Source organism: Cervus elaphus, chromosome 25, assembly GCF_910594005.1.
Source record: "Cervus elaphus chromosome 25, mCerEla1.1, whole genome shotgun sequence".
Taxonomy (NCBI): Eukaryota; Metazoa; Chordata; class Mammalia; order Artiodactyla; family Cervidae; genus Cervus; species Cervus elaphus.
The window spans coordinates 32,510,528-32,526,827 of NC_057839.1; the positions used below are offsets into that span (position 1 = coordinate 32,510,528).

Genomic DNA, 16,300 nt, shown 5'->3' on the forward strand with positions numbered 1-16,300 from the left:
GTTCCAAATAGGAAAAAGAGTACGTCAAGGCTGTATATCGTCACCCTGCTTATTTAACTTATATGCATAGTACATCATGAGAAACGCTGGGCTGGAAGAAGCACAAGCTAGAATCAAGATTGCCAGGAAAAATCAGATACCACCACCCTTATGGCAGAAAGTGAAGAGGAACTAAAAAGCCTCTTGATGAAAGTGAAAGAGGAGAGTGAAAAAATTGGCTTAAAGCTCAACATTCAGAAAACTAAGATCAAGGCATCCGGTCCTGTCACTTCATGGCCAATAGATGGGGAAACAGTGGAAACAGTGAGACTTTATTTTTGGGGGCTCTAAAACCACTGCAGATGGTGATTGCAGCCATGAAATTAAAAGACACTTGCTCCTTGGAATGAAAGTTATGACCAACCTAGACAGCATATTAAAAAGCAGAGACATTCCTTTGTCAACAAAGGTCCGTCTAGTCAAAGCTATGGTTTTTCCAGTAGTCATGTATGGATGTGAGAGTTGGACCATTAAGAAACCTGAGCTGAAGAATTGATACAGTTGAACTGTAGTGTTGGAGAAGACTCTCGAGAGTCCCTTGGACAGCAAGGAGATCCAACCAGTCCATCCTAAAGGAGATCAGTCTTGGGTGTTCATTGGAAGGACTGATGTTGAAGCTGAAACTCCAGTACTTTGGCCACCTGATGCGAAGAGCTGACTCATTTGAAAAGACCCTGATGCTGGGAAAGATCGAGGGCTGGAGGAGAAGGGGACGACAGAGGATGAAATGGTTGGATGGCATCACCGACTCCATGGACATGAGTCTGGGTAAACTCCGGGAGTTGGTGATGTACAGGGAGGCCTGGCGTGCTGCGGTTTATGGGGTCACAAAGAGTCAGACATGACCAAGCGACTGAGCTGAATCGAAATGAAGACAAAATAATACATAGTCATAAAACAAAGTCACAGACCTTTAGTTCCTCCTTGAGGGTTATAGTTAATATTCTGAGACCCCAGCCAAGTTGGAATCAGGTTGATAATGTTGACTCCCAAAATACCACCAGATTATCTCATTACCATCCATTCAGAAGAAGGTCCATAAGCTGATCAGGCACCCTGCTTCCCTCCTCCTTCCCTAGCATTAAAGCTAAAATTCTACCTCAAATTAAAATCATTCTTTAGGACATTAGTCTGTCATCTTCTCAGCTTGCTGGCTTTCCAAATAAAGTCATTTTTCCTTGCCCCAACTCCTTGTTTCTCAGATTACCGGCCTGTCATGCAGTGAGTGGTATGCAGTAAGTTACAGAAACACACAGAGGCAATTAAACTCAAGTATTGAAGATTATTCAATTGGTCTCATCAGTTAGTCACATATGAATGAAATTATTTTAATCAACATACTGTATCTAAAATTAAATCTCTTAGTTTTGTATTTTGAGCAGAATGAAAGGTCTAATCACAGGTTAACATAAAGAAACATTTGTCTCAAAATCAATGTATTTAATATCTGACAGAAGTCTCATTACCAAAATTCCTTTTACTGTTCCTTCAGTGAAATTTCAGTATTCTCAGAGTCCCAAAGCAAATGTTTTTTCTTAATTTTCCAACAGCTGTGCTTTCTCTTCTTCTGGTCTATTTAGTAAAAAGTGAACTAACTGAAGTAAAACGTCATCATTAAAACCTTTGACATCATTATCTTCTATTGTTTCATAAAGAGGCTTACTTTGTGTTCCCCAACATATATTTTTCCGAGGGTTGTCTTGATCAGCTTGTGCAGTCAGTGCTAAAGTGTTTAACTGGTAACAGAAAAAAGAGAAGTATTTTCCATCTGTGATCACACCCTGGGAGACAAAAGGTCGAGTAACGTCTGCTTCACTCCAGAATCCTGTAGAAGAAAAGTTATGCTGAAACTTATATGTAGAATATATTTTACCAAAACAAAATACACACACTAGAGGACATAAAATACCCCTATAACCTGGATATTTTACCTACTAAATTTCTAAAGATCTCAATGTTTTCGCTATCTTCTCCACCCTAATCCTATATTCCATTTCTGCATCAAGAACTATTTCCTTCCAGAATTCTAGGATCCCCAAAGTTCATGATACACTTTTTCGACAACTTTGGACTTCATCAGATCTCAACCTTAGCTCACTTCACCTAAGAAGAGAAGTGAGCTCCATTTATGCAGATGTCTCCACATCGTTATTCACCAACCCTAAATATGTTCGAATTTCCCTTATACCAGCAGCATCTACCACCCAAGAACCATTACAGACATTTACTTCACCAAATCTACAAAAAAAAAAAGCCCTCAGAAAAACCCTTGACTTTCTAAGAACTTCAACCATGTAGCTAGTTATTAGATGAATTCTATGTCTTAATTTATATTTCAAAATTAGTTGTATGAGTTGTTTTCATTTTGCCTAGTGTATTTTATGTCATCATAAGGTTCCAGGATATCTGAATATCTTTATTATTCAAATTTTCTGGCTGTCTCTTGGTACAGGTTGACTGGCTTTAATACTTTTAAATTCAAGGGCCACACAGTAAGTTGTAAGTTTTGCCACATATATATTTTATATCAACTTTAATGCTGCTGTTGCTGCTAAGTCACTTCAGTCATGTCTGACTCTATGCAACCCCATAGATGGCAGCCCATGAGGCTCCCCCGTCGAAGACAGCCAATAAACAGTATTGTTAATTACAGAATTAATTATAATATAAAAAGTACTTTATTTTTTATGAATAAACTACACCATTCTAACATCTTTAAGAAAGTTTCCTCTTAATTTTTCTGATTGTCTACTTGTATTCCTACTCTTATCTATTTAGTTCTATTATAAAGACATAAGTCAACAATTGTGAGTATGAGGTTAAAAATATATATACAGAGGAAAAAAAAGATAAGGCTGGCAATAATCAAATCACTGTTAAAACTCCTCCTGGATGTTTATATAGGAGTAGGAGCAACCTAAGTATGTATTATATTACTTCTGGTTTTGCAATAAAAGTCAAGTGGTCCACAATGGGCTCTGAAAGTCCTCTGTGACATGCCCCCAGCTTCCTCTATCTCACCCCAGCTCCCCATCCTCATTCTCCCACTCCCTTTCTTCATCAGCCTTCATCTGCTCCTTGAACACGTCAAGTCTCTTCCTACCTCAGAGCTACCTGTCATTCCCTTTGCCTGGAAGTGTCCTTCCCACAAGTTTATGCAGAGGCGGCTCCTCATCCTTCAGGTCTCTGTTCAAATGAAAGTCTTTAGAGACCTCCCCTGAATTAACTCTAAAAGTCTAAAGTGATTCTGCCCCATGCCTCATTTATACCTGCACCCTATGCACATTCTACCCTTCATCTAGTGTATTCTCTTCAGAGCATCACCACTCGTTGGAACATTCCCTGAAGGAGGGAACGGCTATCCACTCAACTTTTCTTGCCTGGAGAAATGACAGAGGAGCCTGACGGGCTACAGTCCATGGGGTCACATAGAGTTGGACATGACTGAAGTGATTAATACTTTCAAAAACACTACATGTTTACTATCTTTTACTATCCCTACTACAATATAAGCTCCAGGAAAGCAGGATCTCTCTCATTCAACACTGTATCTCCAAAGCCAACAGTGCCTGATAACCATAAGCCATTAACTGAATGAACTGTCTCCCAATCTACACCCTAGATATGGTTCTCAAAGAAATTATACATGATAACTGTGATTTAATCTAAAATTTAATCCATGAAAGCAGTTCATTTTCTGGTTTCAGAAAGCTGTTATCATCTATAGAGTTGATTCAGTTAGCTAGTCTTTGAAATGTTTGAGAATATCATCAGAAAAAAATGCATTCACACAAAAATGGTCAAAGTAAAAGATGAGGGTAACTACCAAAGTTCCATTAACCAACTATAAATGTAAAATATCTAATTATGGATTTTAAAACAACTGCATTGTGTGCCAATGCAAGTTTTCAAAATGTTAAGATTCTACCTACGTTTTAACCTAAAGAAAATAATTTGACCTGCTAAATTATTAAAATGTCTTCCAATAACATTGATGCCATAAAACTAGTTTTACCTTGATACATAGCCTGTGCTCCAGTCCAAGCAAAAAGGCTTGCAATAGCATTAGCTCTAAAAATGACTTCTATCTGATCAGCACAGTTTTGTTTCAAAAGCCGTTCCCTTTTTAATTTGTCAGGTAGCAGATGAAACTGGGTATGTCCATAACAGAGTGGATCTGCTGTCTTTGTGCCTGTAAGCAAAATAAAAACATTTCAGATGAAATGCACAAGTAGGTAATATAGAAACATGTCCTCAGTATTTACTTCAAACACATATATCTCTCTACTCATTATATGATCAGCACTCAAAATACATGAATGAAAAGCTTGGTTTACTTATTGTTTATAAAAAATTTCACCTGAAAGTACAATCTGCCAGCTATCATCAGTCAAAGGAATATATGTAAAATTTATAATTCCCTATTACGTCAGTTTTCTCACACTCCTTGGTCATCATTGGGAGCTTTGTTTTTCTCCTGGTCATATTCACCAAAGGATGCAAACATTTCATAACTTTAAAAACTTCCTTTATAATGCTGACATTCTTGATTTTAGTGGAAAGTCTTTTCAACCAAAAGTTCCCCACAATTCACTCTCCAAGACCACCACAGTGATTGAAAGAGGACTGATAAAACATGTTAGATAATCATGGGATTAATCTCCAAAATAAACAATTAGCTCATGCAGTTCAATATCAAAAAACAAATAACCCAATAAAAAAATGGACAGAAGACCTAAATAGACATTTCTCCAACAAAGGCATACAGATGGCCAAAAGTCACATGGAAAGATGCTCAGCATCACCAACTATTAGAGAAGTGCAAAAGAAAACTACAGTGAGGTACTACATCAGTCAAAATGGCCATCATCAAAAAAATATACAAACAATAAATGCTGAAGGCGTGTGGAAAGGGGAACCTTCCTACACTGTTGGTGGGAATGTAAATTGATATATTCACTATGGAGAACAGCAGGGAGGTTCCTTAAAAAATTAAGAACAGAACTACCTGTGACCCGGCAGTCCAACTCCTTGGCACATATCTGGAGAAAACCAGAATTCCAAAAGATACATGCATCCTAATGTTCATAGCAGCCCTACTTACAAAAGCCAGGATATGCAAGCAACCTAAATATCCTTCAACAAAGGAATAGATAAAGAAGATGTGGTGTGTGTGTGTGTGTGTATATACATATGTACATGTATATGTGTGTGTGCACACACATGTGCACAATGGAATATTACTCAAGCATAAAAAGGAAAAGAATTATGCCATTTGCAGAGACATGCATAAACCTAGAGACTTTCATAGAGTAAAGCTAAATCATAAACTATAACTGTTTTTTAACCTTAAATACTGTAATTCAGTAGAAACATAAAATTTTAAATGCTAAGTTGAGAGAATATTTTCTTTCAATTTTCAGGTATGTTGCAACCTGAGATAAGTTACATTGTTCATGGACAGGCTGAACTTCTTGGTCATCAAAAATTAGTTATGCAAATTTGCACAGGACACTCTGAATACAATTATTAAAGGAGAAACTTACCAATAAAGATGGCATTTTCATATTGCCGTTTGAATAATGGGAGTTTGTCTGGCTTACAATTCTTAACAGGGACTTCTACAGGTACAGAATAATCCAGTGGCACAAACTTAAAGAAAAAAGTCATAAGTAAATTCACAGCAACACTAGCATATATTTACATTCTTAACAGTTAAAAAATCTTAAAAATGGGATGCATTTACAAAATGATTAAACTCTACCATCTAACGGAGAAGACAATGGCATCCCACTCCAGTACTCTTGCCTGGAAAATCCCATGGATGGGAGAAGACAATGGCATCCCACTCCAGTACTCTTGCCTGGAAAATCCCATGGATGGAGGAGTCTGGTAGGCTGCAGTCCATGGGGTCGCTAAGAGTCAGACATGACTGAGCAACTTCACTTTCACTTTTCACTTTCATGCATTGGAGAAGGAAATGGCAACCCACTCCAGTGTTCTTGCCTGGAGAATCCCAGGGACGACAGAGCCTGGTGGGCTGCTGTCTACTGGGTTGCACAGAGTCAGATATGACTGAAGCAACTTAGCAGCAGCAGCAGCAGCAGCAACCATCTAAAGATGGGCCAAATCTAGCCAGCTAACTGTTTTTCCAAATAAAGTTTTACTGGAACACAGTCATATAAATTCATTTACATATGGTACAGTACTATTTTTACATAAGAACTGAGACTGCAACAGAAACTTATGGCCTCTAAAGCCTAAAATATTTACTATTTGGACATTTGCAGAAGAAATGTGCCAACCTCTTGCATGGATAAACAGATAACATTCAGAATACACTTGTTTTCTCCAAAAGAACTGGATACCTACAAAATGAATACTTCTAGCTGTTAAAATGCCTCAATTTACAATGAGATAGGATAGTTCACTATAAATTAAAATCATAAACTATCATCAGTATTTTTGTATTAAGAAAATGGAAAGATTGGTATGGTCCTATAAACTGATGCCTAACCTCAGTTAAAATGATTATCTGACCTCTGCAGAATACACAGTTAAAAAGCTGAAAAAGCATTTCAGATGAGATGTACTCCAAATACACTTGAAAGGAAAGGGCTCTACCCAAAGCTTTTTATCCTTCCTAACCCATTACCTAGCACAGCGGACCCCGACTCCTGGGCTACGGACAGGTACTGGCTCCTGGCCTGTCAGGAGCCAGGCTGTAAATTAAGAGGTGAGTAGCAGGTGAGCAAAGCCTTATCTGTATATACAGCTGCTCCCCGCTGCTCACAATACTGCCTGAGATCACAAACAACAGTGGTCTTAAAAGTATGTTTGAGACAACTTCAAACCTGCCATATTCAGTCAAGGCAGAATATCAAACTGCCACAAAAGCCCTGAAAAGCCGACCTCCATTTCCAACATCCTATCTTTGTGAAGCAGGGTATTCTGCAGTGACAGTAGGCAAAACGAGATTACAGAGTAGCAGGACATAAGTCACATGCTTTCGGAGGCACGGTCTCCCATCACCCCCAGATGGGACTGTCTAGTTGCGGCAAACAAACTCGGAGCTCCCACCGACTCTGCATGATGGTGAGTTCTATAGTTATTTCATTATATATCACAACGTAATAATAATAGAAATTAAGTGCACAATAAATGTAACACACTTGAATCATCCTAAAATCATTCCCCACCAACTCCTGCCCCAAGTCCAGGGAAAGACTGTCTTCCACAAAAACCAGTCCCTGGTGTCAAAAAAGTTAGGGACCACTGACCTAGCATGCTGATACTTCCTCCTCAACTGTGAACAGACACATAAGCAATACATCCTTACCTCAGGGAGCTGTCTGGATATTCGAATTTGGTTGTGTGGTTTATCATTTATTTGGTATCGTACAGCATCAACTCGACCTTTCCGATGACCACTAGGAATAATTTCTTCACCTCGCAACCAGTAGAAGTGAACTGGGCGGTTATAATCTATCGAAAGATATTCAAAACATTTTTATCTGATAATCTGAACAAATCTAGTTATTCTCAGAATACCAGGCTCAGCAATACAGAATTCAAGAACTGTGCTAATTGAAAATACACCAAAAATTTCTCTTTGGTGTAAGTTAAAGTTTGAATTATGTGATAACATAAACGATCACAACATAAACATAATGCTTAAACTGTTAATATCTACCTGTGCCACAGTACATTAAGCGTTGTGACCAAAGAAGTTTCTCAGTTAAGGATAAACACAAAATAAGAGCAACAGCAATCTCACTCACCAGATATAAAAAGTTTAGTAAGAGTCATAGCTGTCTCATGAATTACTAACTCAATCTTCACAATAACTCTCAAAGGTATGTATAATTGTCATCATCTCCATTACATACAAGAGGAACCTAGGTCTTGGGCAGAATGTCAACTTTCCCAGGCCATCAATCATGAACAAAAGTCTGTGATGCTTCCCTGGAGACTACTTCATTCCCAACTGGCAGGGAAGTAACAAGCACAGTACAAGACTCAGTTGAACACACACCTACAGTCATAGTAACATTAATTCAATAAATATTTATTAAGATACCTACAGGGGTGGCAGATACAAAATCATGAAAGCCTTAGAAACACTTATCTTTAAAATACTATCCATTAATTATTTTTCAAGCCTGCTTTTAACAGTAAAACAGAAGTTGTTGACTGTTTATTGGAAACCCAAAATGACTGGGTTTGAAGCCTGTCCTCCAAATCTACCGGCAATAGGTTATTTAACTAAATACACTTTATGACTCTGTGCTTTGGGTTTGTTTGGTTTTTATGAAAACAGTGCTACCTACTGTAAATTTATTGTAAGTATAAAATTAGGCACATATAAAATACAAAACAAGGTCAGGCATACAGAAAGTACTGAATATACGTTAGGTATTTTAATCAATACCATCTTTAATCTTAACAGTTCTATGACCAAGTAGTACAATTATCGTATTCTCACCTTGAAAATGAGGAAAAACTAGGCCAAAATCGGCTTATAAACCGCCAAAAGGTCAGTAACTTTTTGGTGGAAGAGCGAAAAGGCTACCCCAGGTCTGTCACGCTCTCTAGGAGCCCCTTCTCTTAACCAACACTACACTTCCATTTGGCTGGACCTTCACTAAGCAGTAATAAGTTAGTAAGTGGAAGTACAGACACTACAACCCAGCCTCCGGACGCAGCCCTAGCTAGGAGCGAAAGGACTGGGAAAGAACTGACTAAGCAGAAAGAAATGAAGAGGGGGCAAATTTAGCCCAGAGAGAGATGCCTTACCAGGCTTCCCAGGTGGCGCTAGTGGTAAAGAACCTGCCTGCCACTGTAGAAGGCAGGAGAGCCGGCCCCATCCCTGGGAGGGAAAGATCCCCTGGAGCAGGGTACCGCAACCCACTCCAGTATTCTTGCCTGAAAAATTCCACGGACAGGGGAGCCTGGCGAACTACTGGCCATGAGGCAGCAAAAAGCAGGACACTACGGAAGCGACTTAGCACGCACCCCCGGTCCCCTACTATGCCCACCTCCCCCGCCCCGAAAGGCTGCCCGAGGCTCACCGAGGGCGGCGGCAGCCAGGACCGGATTGTAAGCGCTGAGCAAGCCGGTGAGGGAAGCTACCAGTTGGTTCAAGAAGGGTGAGGCGACGGTGTAGCGTTCCTGGTAGATGGGCGCACGCTTCTTGCGCCGCAGAAAGAGGTGCTCCTGCAGGAGGCAGTCACAGGCGGCGGCGCGAAGGGCAGCGAGGTCCAGAACCTGCGCGGGCTCCGGATCTGGCTGGGCAGGCGGCGGCGGTAGCCCCGACAGGAACACGGTCTTAGTGAAGCTCTGGTACCAGCGGTCAGCGTTCAGGGCGAAGGTCTGTGGGTAAACTACGTATTTCATGAACTGCATCTTGGTAAGAATTCGCAGCTTCTCGTCCACCGACTTGGCCGCGTGGACTGTGGCCTGCCATCGCTCCACTCGCCGCTGCCGTGCCGCCTTGCTGTCGGCAGTTAGGGAGGCCACGATCGGCGGGTAGCGCGCGACTGGGGCCGCCTTGACATCTGAGCCGGTCACTTCTGGAGCCGTGACGGCGGCCTCGGCCGCGGTGTGCAATGACAGCCCTGGACTACGGAGCACAAACCTCCAGCACTTGGTCACCGCCATCTTTTCCTGGGGTTTGCTCCCAGAAGTCAACTTTAGCAATTGTCCCTGCCTTCTTGCCGTAAGGACCAATCAGAAGGTGGACTCTGAGCCAGTCTTGGGGCGGACGATTCTTAGTGGGCTTGAGAAACCTTACGTCATTCACTTCTTAGCCAATCATAGAGCTTCTACAGCTTTGGTGTTTCGTGAACCTAGGAGTTTGTTGTTGAAAGGAAGAACTTGTGCTCTGATAGGTTTTCCGAGATGTGGCGGGGAGGAGTGAAACTTTTAAATAGGGGATGCTGCTTGTTTAGAAACGGCAAAATTTTTGCCAGAAACATTTTAGGAACATTCTACAGCGAAACCTCTTTCCGTTGGCTAAATTTGCTCGTTTCATTTTTGGATATAACATCACTTTTCAATTTTTGTTCTTGGAGTTGAGACCTGTTATTGAAAATACTGATCTAACAAGTTTTTTCATACATGCTTACTTTTCAAATGATGAAAGCATCACTCATAGATGACTAGTGCTAATTTTTAGGAAAATAATTCCATATCAATCTCTATGCTAGTTGATATGTAGTTTGTTTAATGATATAATTCACAAAAAGAGGAGTATATTTTTACTTGGGTTTAGCTTTTAAAAAAGGAAACAAAAACTATTAAGGAATTGTGTTTAAGTTTTGCATTGTGTTGAAAGCAATGATTATTTCAACATAAGTTGTTTCCTGCTCTGTGAGCTCCTTGAAGTAGGGACTATTTTATTTTTGATTGTTCAGTGGCCAATCAACCTTGCAGAGTGGGTAGTTACCAAATATCTGCTGAAAAAATTCATCAAAATCAGTAAAAACTATTAATATAAGGTCATTTCAGGTGATTTAATTTATCGACTCGCATTCCTATCTTAATTAGGAGCTGGAATATTTATTTGGATTTACTGCAATAATCCTTCAGGGTATTAAAAACCAAACATTTTGTTACTAAAAGGAAGTTATAATTTGTATTCCTTTAAGCTATAACAGGTGATACAATTTAACTCTAAAGTTGCGAGTGTATTAAACTGACACTTAGATACAACAAATTCATTATTTTTTTTTCATTAAGTCTTTAATTTTTGAGCAAAGGTCAAAGGAAGTGAGGAGTAACTCATGACTTGAGAAAATAGAATTCTATCAGAAGGAATAGTTGGCACAGAGGCCCTGAGATGGGGATATGCCTGACATGGGAATATGCCTGGTGGTTTGAAGAATAAGAGGAGGGCAGTGTGGTTGAAGGGAAGTGATGGATGAGGAGAGTAGTAAGAAATTGAATTAGGAAGGAAAGAAACCAGAATTTATAGGTTCCTAAAGGCAATTTCTAGGATTGCTAGGACTCTTACCTAGTACTCAGAGGAGTGAGAATCCAATGGAGTGTTCCACTTGGAGGGATGAATGGTGTGACTTAGGTTTTTTTTAAAAAAATTATTCTATGTATTAGGGGTTTTAATACCATAAGCTGGGGGACTTAACAACAAATTTATTTTCTCATGGTTCTAAAGACTGGAAGTTCAAGATGAGGGTGCCAGCATACTTGGGTTCTGGTGACAGCTCCCTTGGCATGAAGTCAACTCCTTACTTGCTGTGTCCTTACATGGTAAAAACAGCTCTCCTGGGCCTCTTATTATAAGGAGAGAGGCCTATCAGATTAGTGCCCTACCCTTAAGACCATGTTTAACCTTAATTTCTTCCATAAAACATCTATCTCCAAATACAGTTACATTGGAGGTTAGAGCATACACATAGGAATTCTAGAGAGACACAATTCAGTCCATAATACTCTAACTGTTTTCAAAATAGATTATAAAGCATCAAATTTAAAAGCAGAGAAATCAATTAGAAGACAGTTTTCCATATTTCAGGCAAAAACTGAGTGACTTGAAGAGACAATAGCAGTGAAGGTAGTAGGAGTGATCATAGATCCTGAATTGAATGTAGGTAAGAGAAAGTATCTAAAATTTGGGGCCTAAGCAGTGGAATGAGAAAAGGCCAATGGACAAGGAATGCATTTTTCCTTTAATCTCTCATCTTTTTTTTGGAAGGGGAGAGGGCAGCAGGAAAGTGAATTTAAGATTTGGGGAAGGAATAGAATCTATGAAACATATTTATCTATATATGTGTATTTAGTTGACATTCTCCTAGAAGAAAATGGATATTATGACCTTCCCTATTAAGGTTGCTACTGGTCTTAGATTTTAAGTAGTATAGATAAGGGACTTCCCTGGTGGTCCAGTGGTTAATAATTCACCTTACAATGCAGGGGAAGCAGGTTTGATCCCTGATGGGGGAACAAAAAGCCCACATGCTCTGGTACAACTAAACCTGCCTGCCACAACGACTGAGCCTTTGCCTCCTAGAGCCCACACACCACAGCTAGAGAGAGGTCCACACGCTGCAACCAAGATCCTGCAACTGGAACGTGAGGCAGTCTAATAAATAAATATTAAAATAGTACTAAATAAAGTATGGTCAAAAGCCATGACATTCTCCAATGGCTTTTCGAAACTTGCTTAAGTTGTCAGTCCTGGTGGTTCTATATATGTGCTTGTGCTAACTCATTTTAGTTGTGTCTGACTATTTGCGACGCCACGAACTGTAGCCCACCCACCAGGCTCCTCTGTCCATGGGATTCTCCAGGCAAGAATACTGGAGTGGGTTGCCATGCCCTCCTCCAGGGGAATCTTCCCGACCCAGGATACAAACTCACGTCTCTTATGTCTCCTGAATTGGCAGGCAAGTTCTTTAGCACAAGGGCCACCTGGGATTTCTGGTGAAATTGTGCCTGAACATTTTGTATTGAAACAAATTATTTAATTAAATTGCTATGTTTTTATTTCTTCCTATATTATAGTGGGGTTATTAGATAGATAGATTTAACTTCCTGGGTATAGTAGGTTATCTATAAATATTATTCCAGGACAGTAAAGTGAGGGTTATAAATTATTGTTATAAAAAGGGAGCCACAGGTCTGATACGGTTGAGAAATTTTAACATAGAAAGTCTGTATTTATAGTTAGATATGAGGGAAAAAATGAAAATAAATGTTCTTTTCCCACAGGTCCAACATGTAGCACTTCCATGCATCTATGGAAGTATGTTGTCTTCCCTAAACCATTCTCTTTGCTGTTTTGAAATCTCTCATTTGAGATTCAGGCTCAGCTCCAGCACTTTAACTTTCCTTATTTAGAAAACTAAGTTAATAAAACCCACCTTACAAGTTTGCTATGGGGATTTAGTGATGTGGCATGTGTAAAATGATGCAAAACATTTGCCAAGTACCAACCACTTTATGTGTGCCAATGTTTTTAATTCCTTCAGCAACACTCTAAATCAGAGCCTAGATTTTCCTGAGGTAAGGGATTTATTTGCTCATGCTTATTAAGGGTCCCAACCGGCATTAAACCATGATCTATGACCATGAAGCCCATGCTCTTTACACTAGTGGTTTTGAAAACTAGAATAATGAGATCCAGGAATTCTTAAAAGGTGAGAAATCAGCTTGCTAAGCTTATATGTACAATTCAGAAATAATAGGAATTTGAGATAATATGAAATTCACCTGTATTTACTTAACACGAAATGAAAGATTTCAGAATCTTGTGCATTTATTTTGACTAGTCCATGAATTTTCCTATCTCACAAATAAACAATGAGAGAGAAACTGAAAAATTTCCTTGTGGCCTCAAAAATCTTATCAGAGATACAGGAGCATAGCTGAGTTTTAAGTTTGAGAAACTACAGAACAGGAGGTCATAGTGGACTTCTTAAAAATAATGTTGATGATCTCAGAGGAGAACCTAAGTCAACTCGAAAGGACATAGATTGTGCAGGGAAATGGAGAAAGTTGACTCATGTATATAATTGTATCATGTATACATGTATCATGTTATATAGGTCAGCAAGTAATTATCTATCTAATTCTACTTCCAAGAAATAAGAGCACTTTAACTTCTGTGATCAGGATGTGGTCCTCCACTGTATGAACAATTCTGAGGCATCAGTGTCCTAAAACATATATAACAACAATAGCAGCAGCAAAATATGGTCATAGCACAGAATAATTCATTAAATGAAAAATAGCCATGGGAATCTACCATCCGTATCAATAGCTTGATGTTACAAAAATTTTCCCACAGAATATGTCTTTAGAAAAATCCCACCGAAATGTTCACCCCGGTGCACTGTCAAATTGTGTAGGAAAAAGGTGGGGCGTTTTTCTTATTAACTGATATTTCACATCATGATTATAAAATAGCACTGGGCTTTCATGTTACAGTGATTTGTTTTTAAAGATAAGAGTGGATGGATAAATAATCTGCAAAGTAGACTTCTAAGAACTTGAAAAGTGTAAGTTTGTAGTTACTGTTGCTGTGTGTGGTCAAGCAGTACACATATAAATAGAGTATAACACTTGTTTTGAGAAACTATATATGCTCATCATATTCATATTGGAAATTTCAACCACACACAAAAAACTATAAAATGAAACTCTTCTATGATTTTCACTCCCTATGATAGTTTGACTAAAAAGTCGATAGCATTTCAGATTTCAAAGAAACTGCTCATCAGGAGTTTTGAACTTCTTGATTAGCTCCTTTTATTGGTATATCTATTGATCAGAGTTTGCTCCTTTTTAGCATGTTTGTTTCTTCTTTTAAAAAATTTTTACTGAAGTATGGTTGATTTCACCATATTTATACAATTTGTAACTGATGTTTACACACATAGAGCCACCACAAAATTCCAGTAAACTTCTTAAAATTGATTTTTTTCTTAAGTAATAAATGTCTAAGGTCATTAATTCAGAGGCCAAAGGATGGCACTGAAAATCTCTCTTCCTTCCTTAGTCCTAGTTCTTCATTTTTCTTCTCCAGAGGTAATTACTGTTACCAGTCTCTGGTATATCCATCTAAAAGGTTCTATTCCTGTGTAAGAATATCGACATACATATACATACTTGAAGGGTCATATATTATCTGTTCTTGTCACTGACTACTTATTCAAATCTGCTCTGAAGAGCTATTTCTTTCCTGCATCTTGGAGAAAATGTATGACAAGATCTATTATTTTTCTAGTTGACCTCAGATAAATCCTCTGGTCCCTTCTAGTCACAAAAATATCTTAGCCCTGTAACTCCATGTTCAGTTCAGTACAGTAAGAAACAAAAACAGCTCTGTCAACTTTATTTGAAGCTCTATCCTCTCTCCATCCTTATCTCAAGTTGGCTGTCAGCTATTGGAGAAGGCCTAGGTGGGCTTCCTCTCTTTCTCTCCATCAGCTTCTCCCCCACTCATTAGACCGCTCCTGGCAACTCCATGTTTTAAGTTGTGACTCAGACACCACTGTGTCCCCAACCTCCAGGAAACCAATACTAAGCTCCTCTTGGGAATCTGATGGTCATTTTTTAGGTTGTCTTGAGACAGAGGAAAATCACTCCTCCTACCCTCTCACTGATGAGGTTGGGGTGGGAGAGACTTTCGATACGTTCTCAGTCTCTCTTGTCCTTTGGATTGGAGGGGAGGTCAAGAAGTACAAAACCATGTTTTATAAACTCCTTTGCAATTGCTGCATACTTAGCCTTTCACTTACTTGGAGATATGGAGCTACTTAGTAGCATTTAGTGTTCTGGAGCTTCAGCTGAAAACAAGACAGAAATTGTGTGTGTGGGGGGGGGCTTCCCAGGTGGCTCAGTGGTAAAGAATCCGCTTGCCAATGCAGGAGACATAACATAGGTTCTGTCCTTGGGTTGAGAAGATCCCCTGGAGAAGGGGATGACAACCCACTCCAGTATTCTTGCCTGGGAAATCCCATGGGCAGAGGAACCTGATGGGCTTCAATCCGTGAGGGTTGCAAAGAGTCAGACACAACTGAAACGACTGAGCATGCACATACTGAGCATGTATGCATATGTGTGTGTGTGTGTGTATGTGAAATCATTTTAGATATATCATCAAGGAATCAAAGATTATAATTTATGAGTTATAATTCTAATATGAGTATTGATCACACACTGGCATGTATGGTCATCTTATAAGAATACAAATATTTGGTTAATCATATCATCCATTTTTGCCTTATTAAGAATGTCCGCAGAGAGGCAATCTTCCTAAATAAAAGGCATGTTTCATGAGAAGAGGTTTTCCCATCCCCCAACTCCCAGTACTTTTTTTTTTTTTCCCCCACCCTGGAACACAGATGCAAGAAGCCATAAGCCAGGGAGACAAAAGCCCATTTTGAAAAGTGTGGAAACAGAAAGATAAGGTGTGGCTGGGACATTCTTACCTTCTTTAAGCCATACACTAGCTCAGATTCTTGTCTCCAGACTTCTTGTTATGTGAGGAAAAGAACCAACAAAATAGGCTCAATGCTGTCCTTTTTTTTTTTTAAGTCACTCAGTCATGTTTGACTCCGTGGAGAGCCTGGGGCCTGCCAGGCTCCTCTGTCCATGGAATTCTCCAGGCAAGAATACTGGAGTGGGTAGCTGTTTCCTTCTCCAAGAGATCTTCCCAAACCAGGGATGGAACCCAGGTCTCCCGCATTGCGGGTGGATTCTTTACCATCTGAGCCATCAGGGAAGCCCAAGAATACTG

At 39.4% G+C, this 16,300-nt stretch overlaps 1 protein-coding gene across 1 annotated transcript; it reads right to left on the minus strand.

The window, feature by feature from the left end:
* Nucleotides 1–1,307: 1,307 nt before the first annotated feature.
* On the minus strand, nt 1,308–9,732 carry MRPS30 (mitochondrial ribosomal protein S30). Its single transcript, XM_043887764.1, has 5 exons — nt 9,111–9,732; nt 7,379–7,524; nt 5,586–5,691; nt 4,055–4,231; nt 1,308–1,864 (listed from the first exon to the last, which is right to left on the minus strand). The coding sequence occupies exons 1-5, from the start codon at nt 9,697–9,699 to the stop codon at nt 1,575–1,577; spliced, it is 1,308 nt and encodes a 435-aa protein (XP_043743699.1). The 5' UTR covers nt 9,700–9,732; the 3' UTR covers nt 1,308–1,574.
* Between the last annotated feature and the right edge of the window lie 6,568 nt (nt 9,733–16,300).

What these genes read in the sequence shown, in the direction of transcription:
- MRPS30 (XM_043887764.1), bottom strand. Translation starts at nt 9,699, where the DNA reads ATGGCGGTGACCAAGTGCTGGAGGTTTGTGCTCCGTAGTCCAGGGCTG. An exon ending in CCTGGCTGCCGCCGCCCTCG is followed by an intron (nt 7,525 to 9,110) that starts GTGAGCCTCGGG and finishes ATCTTTCGATAG; the next exon opens with ATTATAACCGCCCAGTTCAC. An exon ending in TGAAAATGCCATCTTTATTG is followed by an intron (nt 4,232 to 5,585) that starts GTAAGTTTCTCC and finishes TTTTGCTTACAG; the next exon opens with GCACAAAGACAGCAGATCCA.